Below are 18,732 nucleotides of genomic sequence, written 5' to 3'. Positions count from 1 at the left end.
AATAAAAATAAACAGCCCTGTAGCAGTCAACATTTTAAAGTGCCTACCAAGTACAGAGTAGAAGGTAGGAGCTGGACCATATACCACTTCAGGTGACTTACAGCCTGGAGATGCTGTTTCCAGGCTGTGAAAATGTTTACGTGGCTGAGATGCATACAGGAGACATGGACCTTTACTTGAAGTGAAGTGATGGTGTAACCATAGCAACAAGAGCTAAAGACTCAGCTGCAAGGAGAGGAAGAGGAGGTGGTTTGACTTGAAGGGGGCTCCACGCCACTTCTATATCTGTGCCCAGTGATGGGTATCCTGTCTGCACCACACTTTCCTGCCTGCACCACCACAGTTGATGGGGGTGTTTTCCAGCACCAGTGTGGTGCACAAGAACTTGACCTTTACTGTATCTCCCTGCAGACTTCAGAGAGAAATGTTTGAATGACAAAGGTAAACACTAGAGGGTTTACTTTGGTACCAGAATTTGAATGACATGGATCAAAGATTTATCCCAAGAAAGGATTGCTGCAAATGATGTTGAAATTCATGATTATATTTAAATAATATTATAAACTGTAACAGACTTGGGACTGTGGAAGTATAAATTTTTTTCTAATTGAGCAGTAGAATTTATCAATACAGAATCTGTAATGTATGAAATAAATTAATAGAGAGCCCAATCGAACATGTTATGTATTAAATATAACATGCATCTTTAACTAGGTTAAGATAATATAGCAAAAATACGTATTTTTTGGTGCAGGCCACAGATATAATTTGTACTTATCTCACAGAATTACTTCAACCCAAAATGAAAAGACTTACTACATTTTCTAACAAATGCAACAAAAACTGATCATTTGAAAACGAACTCTCTTCTCCTTCATCTACTTTATTTTCTCCCTAGCACCTGATATATTGTATGTGTATTTCTTCATTGCTTTATTGTCTGTCTTCCCTACTAGACTGTAAGCTCCAAGAAGGCAGGAACTCTGATACATATGCTATATTTAAGCTCCTAGAACTTGAAATATAGTAGGCACCCAATAAATAAGTGTTGAGTGAATGAATTTAATACAAGCATACATTTAACCAATATAAAAAATTATTTTGGCTGGCTGCTTAGCTCACTTGGTTAAAGCATGGTGCTGATAACACCAAGGTCCAGGGCTTGATCCCTGTACCACCAGCCACAAAAAAAAAAAAAAAAATGTCTACAACATCGCTTCAAACACTGATACTGCATATCCTGCATGATAAGCTAAACTATGCAAGGTTCTTACTTAATACCTGACTCTCTTTCTGACTCCCTGTGGGGTAAGTCAATGTCCTGAGGTTGCTTAACCACTTGGTAATACTGTATCAGCTTTGGGCATCATGTCTGTTTCAGCCCATCCGTGTGTGCCCCAGCTGGCCTTTCCCACAGGACAGAGTTGCTCAGTTGTGAGTGTGGAGCTGGAGCTAACAGGTTAACAGAGGAAGGAGAGGGGTAGCAGGGCCTCATTCCAATGTCCCTCTGAATTGCCGCGTGTGTTGCTCCAGCTTCTCAGCCTCATCCTGGAGGTGCCCCAGGGCTGCAGGGCTCGGGTACTTGAGGACCGCATTCTTGGTGGCCAATGCAAGGTCCTTGAGCAGGCTGCAGAGGTGACTGCTACTGAGGAGGATCTCATTGCGCACGTCCCTCTCCTGAGTCTCCTTGCACAGTGTGTCCACCAGCTTCTGCCCCACCATGATGACTAGCTTGCTCTGGCTGATGAAGACCTCTGGGGGCTGACTGTTGCTGAGGCTGCTGTTAAATACACTGATGGCTTTGAAGAGTGCCCCAAAATAGAGCCGGCAGTGTTCAGAAAGATGGATTTTCTTCTCAGGAGTCTGCTGACTCAAAGGTTTGGGTATAAGGGTGCTAAAAGTCTAGAGAAGGGAAAGGAGAAAAGAGATAAGAGAGAGATTTGATCAGTAGGCTGTAGTTATCTGCCGTTTCCTGTTTTTGCTCAATTTGCAAGACCTTTCAAAAGACAAAGCACAGTTTTGTTTGAGAAGCCCAATACTACAACATTTGTCTAGCAAATTAATGTTAATATTTTTGTAGCACTGTCACATAGTATATATATATATATTGTATTATGTATTGTAATACATATGAGTATATATACTTTTATTCAGTCATCTTAATAAACCATAAGAAACTCATTCTAAGAGACACAGTGACAATGACTGAATCTATAACTTTCAAAAATGCAAGAGAACTTGATAGTGAGATTAAAAAGTTTACACAAAGAACAGATTTAAAACATTTAAAAATTCTTCCTAATTCCAGTATCAGGTATGCACCTGAACCCCAAACTTTTCCAGAAGGACTCAAATACACTGACCTATCTGCCTTAATATTAAAATACTTATCTTATTTGCCAATATGGTTTGATTGAAATTTTATTTTCATGAATTTTATTTTCTGGAAAATGGAACCAAAGTCTCACCAAAGCCTATACACTGTTGAAAGCTTTTCAGCACCTAACTTAGTGGCGACCACTCTGGGTAACAATCAAAGTTTATTTATTGTTATTTTATAGGTGAGGAAACTGAAGCTCAGAGAAGAGGCTGCCTGGGGCCATTCAATTAGCAAATTAAAAATCTGGAGCTCTAAATCAAATAGGCTCAGTCTGAAACTCTCCTTCCTTCCATTCAACTTTGCACTCTCTCATTTACCTATGATCTCAAAATTCACCGTCCAGAAACACTCAGACAGATGTGACAGAAAACAGTGATTTTTCAGAAGGGGGATGTGTCCCCCGTGGCTGGCAGGGTTGCTGAGGGGGGGTGGCAGTCAGACAAGGAACAAGAAGACACAAGAGGGGCCTTCGAAAAGTTCAGGGGAAGTTTTGTATTATCTCTCAGTTCTATTTTCCATGAACTTTTTGAAGTACCCTTGTACTTTGGAGAATTATATTTGTTATTAGAATTTCATATTTAGAAAATGAAAACAATGATTATTTTTTATAATACAAAGTGAAGATGGGGGTGTCAGTTATGATGGGCTCTCTGGGAGCAGAGACTCTGATAAGAACAAAGCAGAGGTTAGAAATAAGGAGAAGCAACAGGCTGGGATTATCAACATCTTAGCTTGAAAATATTAACACCTAAGTGGTTGGAAATGTATGGAGATAGTTTTGATTTTCACATTGACTAGGGACTACTGTAGGTAGCTAGTTGACGGGTCTCGGGATACTGAACAGTCCATCCTACACAATGGAGAACTGTTTGCTCACTCCCACTGAGAAGCATGTCACCCTAAAGCTGGAGCTTTCCAAGTGTGGCCCTTGGGCCACCAGCACAAACATCACCTGGAAATTTGTTAGAAATGCAAGTTATCAGGCTCTACCTCAGATCTACTGAATTAGAAACTCTGGGGGTGGGGCCCAGCATCCGAGTTTTTTTTTTTTTTTTTAAATGATGACCGGTAAGGGGATCTTAACCCTTGACTTGGTGTTGTCAGCACCACGCTCACCCAATGAGCTAACTGGCCATCCCTATATGGGATCCGAACCCAGGGCCTTGGTGTTATCAGCACCACACTCTCCCAAGTGAGCCACGGGCCGGCCCCCAGCATCTGAGTTTTAACAAGCCCTCTAAGTGAAGGTGATACACTCTCAAGTTTGAGAAGCACGGGTTTAAGGCATACTTCATGTTGAGTGAAACAGCATGACTTTCAGCAATATGGCAGGCCCAAAGTTTAGTGTTTGGGGCTTGGGGAACTGACTACCAGGAGGCCTGGGTTCTTGTCCTAGTTTGCCTCTGAGAAGGCGTTTGACCTTGACCAAGTCATTGGACAATTGGTTCACTGTTCCCCAAGCGTCAGTTATTCAAAGACAACCTTCACAACCTCCACAACTTATACTCTTTCTGGCTCCCTCTGAACCTCTACTGGCTTCCCACTTTGTCTTTAAATGAACCCATTGTTTTTGCCTAAATTAATTTAAAGGAAATTTTTAAATTGGTAAATGGAAAATTGCCACAAACAAGATGTAACCAATAAAAATAAGCACAATGATAACATCTTTGATTTAAAAAAAGAACATCAAGTGCCACAGAGGTGTTGAAGATATACAAGCCCCAAACCCAAATGTTGTTGTCGTCATCAGAAACATTAAAAGAGGATGTCAAAGGGAAGGTGAGTCACTACTATTTAATGCCATGTCGCTGCCTCCCACGATAAACTTGTAGAGCACCTTAGAATCATTCCACTGGTGGTTAATAGTTCACTGTCCATAGCCTGTGGTTCACCGGGATCCTTGATCTCCAGGTTTCCTTCTACAGCTAAAGAAAGGAAAACCACCACAAAACCCAAATCCTCCCCGATGTGGGTCATGGCTATAATGTTGAATTATCCATAGCATGATGAAATATCTCAGGGATAAAGCCTGTTAAACAGAAGTACTGGAGAATGTCCATGAAAGCTTACCATTGTTCCCAAGTCTTTGTTTTCATCTAACCTTTGTTCCAAGATGGGTTTTTCATTCTCTTCCAGGTTAGGCAACTTCTGTAAAATAAAATCCCTTCAAATTACCAACTTGAATGGTTTTTACACTACTATGTAACTGTTTACTTTAAAACTTGAGCACTCTTTTTTATATTTTTTGTTGATGGTCCTGCCTACCGATGCCTTTTTTCCACCAAAGGAGACTTTGGAAGCCCAAGGTCTGAATTTTGCCAGCTAACAATTTTAAAAATCCACACAGTTAAAAAAAATTATACATATGTGTGTGTGAATTAATTAAAAATATCCAAATTTCGGGGCTGGCCCGGTGGCGCACTGTTACAGTGTGCCGCTTGGGAGCGCGGTGGCGCTCCCGCCGAGGGTTCGGATCCCACATACAGACCGGTTCCCACTCACTGGCTGAGCGAGGTGCGGGAGCAACACCGAGGGTTGCGATCCCGTTGCCGGTCCCGGTCTGGTACAGGCGCAACACTGAGGGTTGCGGTCCATTGCCGGACATGAAAAAAGACAAAAAGGAAAAAAAAAATATCCAAATTTCGGGGCTGCCCCGGTGGCGCACTGTTACAGTGTGCCGCTTGGGAGCGCCGTGGCGCTCCCGCCGAGGGTTCGGATCCCACATACAGACCGGTTCCCACTCACTGGCTGAGCGAGGTGCGGGAGCAACACCGAGGGTTGCGATCCCGTTGCCGGTCCCGGTCTGGTACAGGCGCAACACTGAGGGTTGCGGTCCATTGCCGGACATGAAAAAAGACAAAAAGGAAAAAAAAAATATCCAAATTTCTAGAATGTGTTAAAGCTCTTACACCACGAGGCATTTCAGCAGAACACCAGGGCTGGGGCTGAAAGTGCCAAATTATCTCCTTGACACAGTCCCCAGGTTACCTGCTGGGCCTCCTGAGGCTTTCAATCCCTGAACTAAAGCTTATCTTTCCATAATGTCTGAACTCAACCAGCAAAGTATTTCTAAGAGTCACTAAAGTCTGGAGGCTGACCAGACAATGAACAATTTGGAAGAATGTTTATACTTCCTCTTCTGTTTCTAAGAAACAGCCTAACAATGACTAAATGTATAACTTTCAAAAACGTAAGGAATCTTGGTGGTGAGTTTTAAAATATTTTCTAATTCTAGTATCAGAGGTAAATCTGAAACTCAAAACTTTCCAGAAGAGATCCAAATTTGCTAACCTGTCTGCCTTATTAATAAAATCTGTATCTTACTTGCTAATAAGATTTCATCTAGAATTTTACTTTCATGAATTTTATTTTCTAGAAAATGGAACCACTGTCTCTCCAAAGCCAACACACTACTGAAAGAGTACCAGCACCTAGCTCCGTGGTGACCACTCCACGTAATTATTTAAATCCCCTTGTTATACCAGTTGGAACTCTGAACTCACCTGTCCACAGATATTTGTCCTATTTTTCTTTAATAATTCAGGGGAGTGTTCATGTTCTCCTTGTTTATTAAAAGGAGTAGTCCTTTGGTGTGATTCAATTTCTCTTTGGGGAAGCCGGATGAATTTTTCACACTTAAATTCTCTATTTGGGGTCAATTGCACAGAATCTTCTTTTTCACAGTTTTGCTTAAAAAGCAGCCTCCCATTGGCAATGACAATGGAGGCAAACCTCTTGATGTCTTCTGGAATCATCCGTGCCACTGTGACAAACCTCTCAAGGTCATCCAAGCTGTTTTGAACTTTGTCAGTCACAAGAACTTCCAGGGACCAATTGCATCTATCCAGGCTTTCCTTTGTTTCAAGCAGGATCTGGTAGGAGTTGGAGATTGTCTGTAGCTGGTCCCTAATTCTGGCCTGAAGGTTGCTGTTGGTGAGGTTGCAGGCGATCCCACGGACTCCTTGGGCAAACTCCAGAAATTCTCGTACAGACTCTTCTATGTGGTCGGCAGCTCTGTGGATTGCATCAATATTGGCCTCCAGACAGTCTCTGAACCTCCACTTCCTACTCACAAAGAGCATCAGACCTGCTGCAGAGCTCACCACCTTGTGCTGCAGAGCCATTACTGTCTCTCTGGCCAAGTCCAGATCCAGGGAGGGCTCCTTGGCAGACTCTTCTGAGGAGGAACTGGAGGAGGAGTCAGTGGACATGGAGGAACACGAGGACACAACGCTGGCTCTGCTGTCGGAACTGGAAATGGATAATCTGTCTGGCTCAGGAGAGAAGTTCGTTGTCTGTCTGGAACACCATGAAGAATTATGGCTCATGGAATTCTCTGGAGCCTCATTGACTTTTCCCAGCTCTTTCACAGCGTGAGGGACACTTGGTATTGCTTTAGGTATGTCGTAAATGTTGGGCTTGGTGTTCTGCCGTTCCACTCGGGGAATCAGAAAGCTTGAAGGAACCTTGTAGCTGACATCTTCATCCAAAGGGAACATGTCCCTGGGTGCTGCAAAGCCATAAGACGAGATTTCTGGAAGACTGAGTTTTTTCAGCCTGGGCACATTGTTATGGGGCTGTGAAGGGAGGGACTCGGCTCTCCTGCTTGTAGGATTGTGGAAAGTGGAGATAGACCTGGGGACAGCATGTGACCCCGATTCTTCCACAAAGCTGGTTAGAGATGTATTTCTGACATTGGCCTTTCCCAGAGACACTGGAGTGTCATAAATCCACTCTGATTTCTGAGGATTTGGCAACGTGCTGTAGCTGCCTCTACTGAAGGAAATCGTTGATGTCAGGGGAACACTCTGCCCCTGGGGAAGAACCACATAAGTTACCAGGTTAGTAGCAACAAAAACAGTTTGAGTGACTTACCTGACAAAGGTGTATCACAGCAAGGACCTGCCAAATGCCAGGCACTGTGCTTCTTAAAAACCTGATCATCAGTCACTCTCCTGCTCAAGCTCCTTTGGTTAAGTTCCCCACTGCTGTTATCGCTCAAGACCCTTCACCATCTGGCTGCACCGCCTTCTGAGCCTCCTTTCTGGCCACTTCCACCATGCAGTCCCCTCCATGTCTGCCGCCACCCTCCCTGTAGGTCCAGCCACCTAGACTGTTTACCTTTCCCTGAACCCAGTATGCTTATTTATACCGCTGTATTTAACATTGCCCCAACTGGTCCTTCCAAACCTTTCAATTCCATCTAACAAACTCCTATGCACCCCTCATGACACTGCTAAAGTGCCCTCGCTTTTGTAAGCAGTTCCCTAATAACTGTGGACATAAATGTATCTGTGGGACGCATGTGGTAGAATCCAATGATAAACATGGATTACACAGATTTCAAATTAAGCTATTACCCCCATATACAAATAAAAGCCTACTTTAACAGAACATGTTTCTGTGGTCTATCATAAGTAATCATCTAATGTTTTCTGAGCTCACAAAAAAGAAGAAGAGAAGGAGGGGAGGAAAAATAACGTTTGCTGAGCTCTTGCTCTGTGCCAGGCACTGTACCAGGTTCTTTGCAGGGATTATCTCACTTAAAACTCTCAATACATCTGTAATAAGAAACTGAGGCATGGAAAGGTTACATGGCTTATCCCAAACCACATGGCTAGTCCTATTCCTGAACACCAGTGCAATTAGGGATTTTGCTTTAAATGCAATTAAGTCTGTTACAAAGAATTTGCATTTTGATTGTTGACCAAGCTAATGAAATTTCGCAGAGGATTTTTAGGTTTTCATAGCAACGCCTCTCACCACCTTTTCATACTTACACTTGCTTGGCTGGCCGGGGGATAGAATCCTGCCTTTTGGGGGCTGGCTGGTATGTCATATAATTGCTGCTTCTCTGGCTCCTGGGAAAAGACCACAAAGGAAGACAACTTGGATTTTCTCTTCCTAATGGCTACACATCACAAACTCTCCCCACTCCAGGGTTATTTCCAAAGGAAGCTCAGGGCTTGCGGTCATGGTGCTCTTATGGTTGAAGCTATGAGCTGCACCAGGTGTACGTCCAACAAAGGGCTTTGTGCTTTAAAAGGTGCCTTCTTCACCAAAGGTGAGGGACAAACCATAGAGACAGTTAACTGCAGTAACTCAGGATAAGCAGGGTAGTTGGTCTCCTTAGGTGAGTTAGCCTTCAAATTGAATTAAGTCAGAAGAATAAATGATACTGGGAGCTAATATGTCTTCTTTCTTTCTTGTTTGTTTTTCTCAGCGGAAATTTTCCTGTATTTACCTCACATGTACTCATCTTGCAAATATTTTTTGAATGCCTGCTAACTACTAGACACTAAGTTGAATGACACTGTATACATGCAGTAATGAGAGCAATAAAAAGAGGGTTTAATTGACTCATTTGACAAATGTGTGCCATACTGAGGACCTCCCAAGTGCCAGGCACTGTGTTTCTTTAAAATCTGACTGTCAGGGCCGGCCCGGTGGCGCACTTAGTAAAGTGCGGCACTTGGGAGCGCGGCAGCGCTCCCGCCGAGGGTTCGGATCCCATATAGAGACCGGTCCACTCACTGGTTGAGTGCGGTGCGGGCGCAACACCAAGGGTTACGATCCCGTTGCTGGTCGCAGTACGGGCGCGACACTGAGGGTTGCGATCCCATTACCGGTCACAAAAAAGAAAAAAAAAATCTGACTGTCATTCCTCTGCTCAATCTACTTCAGTGGCTTGATATATATATATATATATATATATATATACACATACACACACACACACACACACACACAGTACAGCAATTAGAAAATTCATGTATTAGGATGCGAAAAGTAGGTTCCAACTTCCAAAGCAAGGCAAGAGAGCACGGGTTTTGCAAAGAAAGAGAAAAAGAGCTGGAAATGAGAGAGAGGGTGTCTGGATAGAGTTGGACTGTGAGTCTCCTGCAGACCCTCCTCAGTTGGGGAAGGGTGGGGGTTTCACTCCCCTCCAGTGAAGTATCAAGTACTCCAATGGGACCATTTGATGACTTGAGTTGTGTCCCTTGGCCTTGGGGCCACGGTGCAGGGGATTAAAGTTACAGTGTGAGGCTGAGGACAAAGCACAGAGCGGTGCCGAGTCACCGATGTAAATCATATCTTAATGCAATATTTTAAAAAATCATAATGTGAAAAATGATGAACAACACATCAACATTTCAAATGCAAGCAGGACCCCATGAGGCTGAGATTAGTATGAGGGAGGGAGGTGAGCCATGAGTGTCTTCATTTAAAACTTCTGCACCCAAGCGAGTGTCTGTGCTCCTGGAGTCTATCATGGCAGAGGGGGCAAGTGTGTCTTCCATGGACCAGACGTGGGCCACGAGAGCTGGCCCAAGAGCCTCAGTGGGAAGGGCGAGAGAATCTCAGGGGGATGCGGCTGAGCATGAGCTGCCTGCCCTGGAGCTCAGGGAGGGGCCACGGCCAGAGGAAATGCACTTGCCCACCTGAGGGACTTGCAGGTAAGAGGTGCTCAGCAAGGAGGGTGTGGCACTTGTGGGAATGCCCCAGAAGAGAAAGAATCTGCTCATGACTCGCTGCTGCAATGCAGCACCCTGACAACATCTCCCCAACAGAAGCACACGTGCAGAGCCTTTCTCCCTCATCCCCTCTCTTCCTGCAGCAGCCTGAGACCACCCAGTGAGGGAGAGATAGGTGGAAACCAGCAGAGAATCCTGGCAATCCTCAGTTCCCACTGTGGGAGCCCAGGCCCAGCAAGCAGGCCCAAGTTGGGGAGGGCAAGAGCTCTAGTTTGAAAGGAACTAGAAAGTGGGATTATTGCCTGGACTGTACATTGAAATTCCTCCACTGAGACTGAGAGGCTAAAGTGACTCCTTATTACCCGTGTGTGACCAGTAAGTCATAGAGCCTCCTGACGTCTTATTTAGTCTAGAACTATGGTTCTTGGCCCTGGCCGCACATTAGAATCACCTGGAAGCTTTTCAAAAATTCTGATGCCTGGGCCCCACCCAGACCTGATACATCAGAGTCTCTGGAAGTGGGGCCCAGGCAGTGGGCTTGGCTAATGCTCCCAGGTGATTCTAATATGCAGTGGAGGTTGGGAGCTAAGAAAGGAGTGAAGCTGTCTTTTGATCACATGAAGCATGTCTTACAAATTTGATGTACCAGTTACATATGAGAAATTGAAAAAAAACACTAAAATTTCTTCCCCCAGAGATAATGTTAAGATAATCAATGATAATCAATGTTAAGACTATGGTGTATAATTCAAGATATTATTAGTTTTTTAAAAATGCATGTGTGTGTATGTATTAATATACACACATACATACATAAAATATCTATTGCAAATGAAAAGCAATTTTTTTTTTTTAAAGGATGACCGGTAAGGGGATCTTAACCCTTGACTTGGTGTTGTCAGCACCACGTTCAGCCAGTGAGCTAACTGGCCATCCCTATATAGGATCCAAACCCATGGCCTTGGTGTGATCAGCACCGCACTCTCCTGAGTGAGCCACAGGGCAGCCCAGCAAAATTTTTAAAAATATTCATAATTCAAATAGTCACAACGTTCTCCTGAGCAGCTCTGGGCTCCACGGGCACAAAGGTGGTTACAGAGCTGGCCTCTGAGTGATAATGTTCAATTTGGAGGTAGTGTGGAAGCTCAAATGCAATGTCTGTGTGACACTGAGAACTCCAGACTCGGGGCACACAGGTCTGGGTGGATTGGGACCACCGAACGAGGCTCACCTTCAGGGCCGAGGGAACCCGGCTCTGGGCAGGCACGTCATACACCTGGGAAGGCAGAGTCGGCAACGAGGCCCGAGCAGGTCTGGGGAGCGTGAAGAGGGCCTTAGAGAGAAAAAGAAGAGAACCATGGGAAAGGAAACATCACACTGATGATCACGATCGTGTTCAAAGTTATCTCTCAGACAACAAAGACAGCCTGGAGGACATGGCTGAGGTGATTGCCGGGCACCACTAACACGCAGGCCCGTCACTCTCAAGACTGGGAGCAGCAGGACACTGGCAGGAGTTCTAGGATGGAGGGCAGTCTCTCTCACTTCACATCAGCCTCACCTGGGAAGCAGGTTAAAATGCAGATTCCTGGGCCCTATGTCTGTTGTACTGAGTCTCTGTGTACTGAGAGGGCCCGGGAACCTGCAGTATAGACAACTTGCCAGGTGATTCTGATGCTCTCTAGGGATCAGGAGGCTGTGAAACTAATACTGGGTTAGTCACATGTTCATCTAACAGTGCTGAGGGTGTAGCACTGACTGAGACAAGCAGAGGGGCCTTTGAGATGAGGCTTGTCTAAGGATGTGTCACTTGGGCTGAGAGCTGAAAGGGGAGGAGGAGGCGACCAGCTGAATCGCACTGGCAGCTTTCACTGACTCTGGCAGGAGGCAGAAGAGAACCTGGCGACTCGGAGCAACTGAAAGTGATCGAGTCAGGGAAGTGAGGGGAGGAGAGAGGTGGGGTCGGAAACGTTAACAGGGAACAGGTCAGTTAAGGAGTTTGGATTTCCAATCAGATCTGTATTTTATTAAGGGCACTTGGTCAGTTATTGTTCATGTCATTTTGGAAAACATACTCCCTCTCAGCCATGGGGTCAGTGCCTATAAATGGGAACTTTGGATTTGAGTTCATCCTCTAGAGATCGTTGATGTCAACTCTGTGCCAGAACCTCCCCAAGTGCCACTGAGCGGCAGCTTCCAGCTCCAGCCAGGGATCTGAATCCCAGGTGAATTTTAGAATAATATAGTTGCCAGGGATCCTGCCTCAGGCCTCTTGAACCAGAACATCACAGGAAGGACCTGGGAATGGGTGATTTTTTATAGGGTAGTGGATGCTGTCTGCCAGGAGTTAAAGTCTAAGGAGGAATAAGGTATGGGCACACCTAGGACACAAGCAGGGAAGCTTGGGCGGGGCTGGGATGAGAGAAAAACGTGAAGTTACAGAGTGTCCAGGAGAGGGAGAGTGTACTTCCCACTGGGGTCCCAAGGCATGTTGCAAGTTGGATCATGAGGTGGTTAGGATTTAAATAGGTGGGATGAAGGAGGACAATCCAGGTGGAGGAGCAGCTTTCAAAGACTAGGTCAGGGTCCCTGCATTCATCATGGTGTCCCCAGGACCCAGCTGGGGCTGGTGTGTGATAAGTACTAGTATTTATGTGTTTGTTTGGGCGAATGAATGGGTACAGCTTGGGACAGTAAAAATGAGCATGGAGTGTAAAAGTCCACAGTCATTCATCAGGCTGCAATCACAGACACAGATTAGCAGCTGCAAAGCAAACAGGACTCATTTCTCCCAAAGACCCACTGCAGCTGTCAGGTGTAAGAACAGCCCCCTTCTTACTCCCCGAGAAACTTGGTTCTCTAAAATCCTAGGCTCTCAGAAGCACTGCTGTCTGAAGTGCTATCAGTTAGAAGGAAACATCCCATCTTTGCCCGGGGGATCTGTGCAGAACTTCAGCTAAGGCATATCCAGGCACAATATTCTACCTCTATCTCAATGTTGCGTTTCCCAAGGACAGCCTGTATCCACCTTGTAGCCTGGGCTGATGCTGACCCCTTTACATGCTGCTCTGTTTTGCATAGAGCCCATCAAGACACTGCTTGTTTACATTTTACCTAAAGCCTACCTTTCCCCCAATCCCATGATTGGGCTACATTTTCCTCTGTTGTGAGGTGCCCTGTGGCTCCTTCACTCTGTGATCTTGTTTATTACACTCAATAAACCAGACTTTGTCCCTGGTGGTCTTAGGCTTATTGGTTTAGGACAAACTCATCAATGGTCCCTACTGCATTTTGAAGTAAATTCAAGCTTCTTACCAGGACTAACAAGCCATGTGCCATTCATCCAGGGACCATGCATGAATGTCCCCAACCATCGGCCATCACCTCTGCTTCTCCCCTCCCTGTCTTCACTTATTTGAACACACCAAGCTCTCTTCCCACTGCAGGCCCTTCCAAATGCTGCTCTATCACTCATCACTCCCTGTGACTTCAGGCCTGTTTATTGAAATGGCTACTTTGTGGGCTGCAGATGCCTATAAGAGCACCTTCAGAGAGCAAAGGGACTTTCCTGTGTGTGATATTTCAGATGGAAGGAAGCCAGTTCAAAAATGCTCAGTGTTTTCTTGGAAAATGTAGGCTCAAGATAGCAATCAATTAAGGAACACTTTTGAGAAACATAGTTTCAAAAGGTTTAGAAAGACAGAAGGAAATTTCAGTTCAGGAACTAGTGGTCCAAGAGCAATTTCACAAGGAAATCTGGCCCTTTTTACTCGAATTACAAGAGTCCCCTCTCTGAATTTAAACTGAAGAAATCAAATATGTTCTTTATATGTTTTGTTTTGTTTGCTTTGCTTTGTTTCATTTTTTTAAATCAGGCCAGCATATTATATTAAGGAAGTTGGAATAAAAAGCTAAAGCTCAAGATAGTGGTTACCCTCGGGGGAAGTGACAGGGAGCAGGCACAGGGGGTTTCTGGGTGCTAGTTTTGTTCTGCTGATCTGAATACTAGAGACTGAATGGAACCCTCAGGATCTGCAGGTGAGACTTCAATAAAAAGTTCATTGGAAAGAACAGTTTCAGCCAGAGTCAGGTGGAAGGAGATCAAAGGCCTGTGAGATGGTTGGGGTAAGGGCTCAGCCTCTGGGGCACTGGCAGTCGAGGGTGCACACGTGACCCTGGATGGGCAATTTCACCTCCCTGGGAATCAGCTTCCTCAACCCTAAAATGAAGAGTTGTTTTAATCTAGAGGTCCACAGTGATCTCCTAACCTGTAGAGATGTCTGATTCTGACACACAGATGCCTCTCTTAGGACGACTTGAGAAAAGTGACATGTTTTCACTTTCTTGGTTTTTAATTTGGGGCTACCCTTAATCTGGAGATAGTCTACACAAGTATAAAAGGGAGTTTGTGAAATGACTCGCCCAGGCCATGTTCCAAGCCCATGAACTTGCCATTGGAAAACAGTTCATAGCTGCTGCTTTGGACTTGCCTGGTTCTGCCAGTGACCATTCTTCTCAGAATGTAACTCCTGGGCAGCCTTAGACTCTGGGTTAAATTCTAAATTACATGACTGGGGAGGAGATGCCTATCTTTTCTGTGGATCAGAGAATTCCTAACTGATTATTAACTACTCTAGATCCTTCCTTCTTAGAGTAGAGGAAGAGGAGAAATGATTTAGAATCACCAAGAAGTACAACTGGAGGTGACCTTAGAAATGATCAGGTCCAATGCTCTCATGAGACAGAGGAGGAAAGAGAAACTCAGAGGTGTTGTGATGTTCCCCATGACCCAGTGCAACAGTGGCTGCCCAGAATCCAAGTGAGCCAGGACTCCTGACTTCTTTTTTTTTTTTTTTTTTCCTTTTTGTCTTTTTTTCGTGACTGGCAACGGATTGCAACCCTCAGTGTCGCGCCCGTACCGGACCGGGACCGGAAACGGGATCGCAATCCTCGGTGTTGCGCCCGCACCTCACTCAGCCAGTGAGCGGGAACCGGTCTGTATGTGGGATCCGAACCCTCAGCGGGAGCGCCGCCACGCTCCCAAGCGGCTCACTGTAGCAGTGCGCCACCGGGCCGGCCCCAGGACTCCTGACTTCTAAGCCACAGACTGCATCTCTCACTTTGGGAGACCTCAAGCACAGCAAAGAAAAAAAAAAAAAAAAAAAAAAAAGGAGGGGCGGCAGGGCAGGAGCAAAAATGCAGATGGGGCAGACATGGAGGGAACTTAAGGAAGAAAAAAAGGCAGGAAAGCTCCCCAGGTGTTTTCCTGTGGTACCTAAAGAACCCTACTGGGTGGTGAAGAGGCCCTGAATTCCCCTTTGGTCACTGTGGTTCTTGTTGGTTGCTGTAGCCTGCCCAATGAGGGCTCCGGTGATTAACATTTTTCATGTCCAGGAAAATCTTATAGCTAACTCCCTGACCATTGTTCCTAGTTAAGTTTCAACAGTAAACTCATCTTTCACACCAATGTCAGTCTAGAAGTTGACAGTGGAGTGCATGATTCTGAAGACTCATGTTGTATGTGGCTGCTTCAACCATCCCACAAATGTGTCTTGAGTATCTTGTAGGAGGCTGGTAGTGTGTTGGGTGCTGGGCACACCTGGCCAACAGCAGACATTGAATCTTTCCTTTTAGGAAGAAGAGGGGAATGACCGTGGATTTTGTTTCTTTAGTGGCTTTGCAAAGAAATTCAAATTCACTTCTCCTAATGTCACTTGTTCTTAGAAGAAACACCATCATGGCCCTGCTCTGAGTCAGCTGCTCAGATGGCAGCTGAGCATGCCGGCCTAGATCTGGGCCAGCTGTTCCAGAAAAGCAAGCTGGATCCACCCCATGCACTGCTTCCGAAGGCTTGACCAGCTTGCTCCTGGTGTTTATAGTCAGCGTCTGTGTATGGCAGCTGTTCTGTGTAACAACTGTTTGGTTCTATGCCTTGCAGCCCAGGGAGTTAGAGAATCTAAAGTATTCAAAATCTTTTTTTTGTTTGTTTGTTTTTTAAAGATGACTGGTAAGGGGATCTTAACCCTTGACTTGGTGTTGTCAGTACCACACTCTCCCAAGTGAGCTAACCGGCCATCCCTATATAGGGATCTGAACCCATGGCCTTGGTGTTATCAGCACCACACTCTCCCAAGTGAGCCACGGCCATCCCCTTAAAGTATTCAAAATCTTTAAAGGCACCAGCACCTTCCCATTGGAAAGCAGCATTGGAAGCTGGCGTGGGCGAGGCCTGAGTGGTGAGAGGCATGTTCCCAGGGCCCCCACTGCACATACATCAGGGGGAGCAACCTTTCCCTGGATACAGGCCTTGCCACAACCTCTGCCAGAGCTGTGGCCAGGTGGGATATTTCATCTGAGCTGAAAGCAAAGCGTCTGATGGCAGGAAATGCCCGCAGTGGCTGAAGACTGTGCACATCTGCTCTGTGTTCCCAACAGCTCATGAAGGCCAGGGCTTTGGGGAAAACAGTACACTGATTTTCTCTTTTCCTCTTTTAATTCTCTTTCTTATTTATAAAAAATGTTTTCATTCTGCATTTACTGACTGTTTCTTTTCCTCTGTTTTTTTTAAATTGGTAAATTTAAATATTACAGATGTCATACATATTCAATAAAGAGGCTGGCCCGTTAGATCACTTGGTGAGAGTGTGGTGCTGAAAACACCAAGGTCAAGGGTTTGGATCCCTGTACCAGCCAGCACACACACACACAACCCCCCCCCCCCACATATATAAAACACACAAATGCATAACTTCGTATAGCATACATTATACGAAGTTATACGACACACAACCCCCCCCCCCCACATATATAAAACACACAAATCAACTTCCTAGTCTATTTGCTCATTAAATAATTACTAAGCACCTACCCCATGCCAGGCTGGCCCTTGTGCTGGGGACAGAGGAGAGAATACAATGACAGTCCCTGCTTGCTGCCTTCTTTCACTTTCTCTTTAACCAATTCCACTTCCTGGGGGCAGCCACTCTAGGTCTTTTCTCTGTGTGGGCATGCACACACACATACACGCAATTTTTTTTTTTAGTTGTTTGCTTGGCTTTTGTTTAAACGACCTTTTCTCCCCCCTTACAAATACCTCCTAGAAATGCCTCATCATTTTTTACAGCTGCACCGTAGTTCATCACGGTGATACATCTTTTGTGTAACTAACCCTCCCATCAGCAGACAGTCAGGCATCGTTGTTTTTTCCCTGTCACAAATGATGCTGTAATGGCCATGGTCTCCTTATCCAGATACACACAAGGGTACTTCAAAAAGTTTATGGAAAAATTGAATTAAAAGATAATATGAATCCTTCCATGAACATTTTGAAGACCCCTTGTATTTGTCTTTTGTTGTGTATTTCAATAGGAATTCTAGAAGTAAAATTTCCAAGTTGAAGGGAATATACATTTTATTTTATTTTAGTAAATTATTTTATTTTTTTAGCCACTAGCTGGTCTGGAGATCCGAACCCTTGACCTTGGTGTTATAACACTGCGCTCTAACCAACACAGAATATATATTATAAATGTGATAAGTAACTTCTTGCCTTCAAACCCAGGGAAATTCAATCCTGCCATTTATCACTAGTTGTCCTAGGGTCCCTTGCTGGAGCAAGGAGATCACCATGAATATCCCTGATGTTTTTGTGCACAGCTTGACTAAGCATTCTGTTTACCACCAAGTGTGGCCAGTCTTGGAGATCTGGGGAGTCACAGAAGTACCAGGAGAATGAGTGACCAGGGAGGGGGGGGCTGCAGGCTCTCTGTCCCAGCCAAGCACAGAAGCTCCCCAACCACGGTCACCAATGACCTGGGTTCTCATTTTGCACATCTGATCTGATGGACAGCAATGACTCCAGGGGTAGTTAAGCCCCTGGGTGTTTCTATACCCATTGGCCGATGCCTTTTGTTTGGAAACATGCTTACCTGTTTTGGAAAACTTAGAGTCTTTTCACAGATGATTCTGGCACTGCTGGGTGGGTCAGAGAATTTGTAGACTTGGGCAGTGGCTGGCGGGGTCCCTTCCACCCAGCTCTTCATCTGCTCATATACAGGGCCTGGGGATGGAGGGTGGAGCAGGGTGGGCACCTGGTAGGTCTCCTCTGGGCTGGTGATAGCTTCTTCCAGGCCTCTCAGGAATGAGGCACATGGCCCATCTGCGGGGGCCTCCATGAGGATTTGGAGGCGGTTGGCAGGGGCCAGGCCTTGCTTCCCATGAAGCAAACACTTCCACCAGCCCTCGCTCTCTGGCACGTTTTGCTCCAGAATGGTCAGGATGTCCCCTCTGCAGAAAGCCAGCTCGTCGGAGCAGTCAGGGCGGTTGTCATAAAGTGCCCTGGCCAAGAGTGTCTGAAGGTCGGGGGAGAAGAGAATTTGCTGTGATTACCATCGCCAATGACCAGTTCACCAATATCACTCACTTAGAAACTTGACTGCAGGGCTGGCCGGTTAGCTCACTCAGTTAGCGCATAGTGCTGATAACTCCCAGGTCAAGAGTTTGAATCTCTATACCGGCCAACCACCAAAAACAGAAGAGAGGAAAGCCTTAGTGCAAATTTCTTTTTTTTTTTTTTTTTCTTCAAAAGATGACTGGAAAGGGGATCTTAACCCTTGACTTGGTGTTGTCAGCACCACGCTCTCCCAAGTGAGCTAACCGGCCATCCCTATATAGGGATCCAAACCCATGACCTTGGTGTTATCAGCACTGCACTCTCCTGAGTGAGCCACGGGCCAGCCCTTTAGTGCAAATTCCTAACTGCTAATTTATTTTATTTCTCCTGCCCTAGAGGCTCTTGTTCCTGCTCTTAGCCTGATTTATTTCTTCCAATTTTGGGGGTTTCAGGTTAAACGTCACATCCTCAGGGAAATCTTACCT

The 18,732-nt window shown here is 45.4% G+C and overlaps 1 protein-coding gene across 1 annotated transcript in view; it reads right to left on the bottom strand.

Annotated features, from left to right (window-relative positions):
• Window positions 1-1,491: 1,491 nt before the first annotated feature.
• CASS4 (Cas scaffolding protein family member 4) overlaps window positions 1,492-18,732 on the bottom strand; it is a 39,069-nt gene continuing 21,828 nt past the window's right edge. The window contains exons 2-6 of the mRNA XM_008584764.1: window positions 17,784-18,206; window positions 11,087-11,188; window positions 8,161-8,241; window positions 5,884-7,194; window positions 1,492-1,902 (exon numbers count right to left, since the gene is read on the bottom strand). Of these exons, the coding sequence (XP_008582986.1) occupies window positions 1,492-1,902; window positions 5,884-7,194; window positions 8,161-8,241; window positions 11,087-11,188; window positions 17,784-18,206 (2,328 nt within the window). The remainder of the gene's footprint in view (window positions 1,903-5,883; window positions 7,195-8,160; window positions 8,242-11,086; window positions 11,189-17,783; window positions 18,207-18,732) is intronic.

This window comes from Galeopterus variegatus, unplaced genomic scaffold (assembly GCF_000696425.1).
Source record: "Galeopterus variegatus unplaced genomic scaffold, G_variegatus-3.0.2 Scaffold3366, whole genome shotgun sequence".
In the NCBI taxonomy this organism is placed as follows: Eukaryota; Metazoa; Chordata; class Mammalia; order Dermoptera; family Cynocephalidae; genus Galeopterus; species Galeopterus variegatus.
Note: the sequence above shows the minus strand (reverse complement) of the source record. Positions and strands in the feature narration are given on the sequence as shown.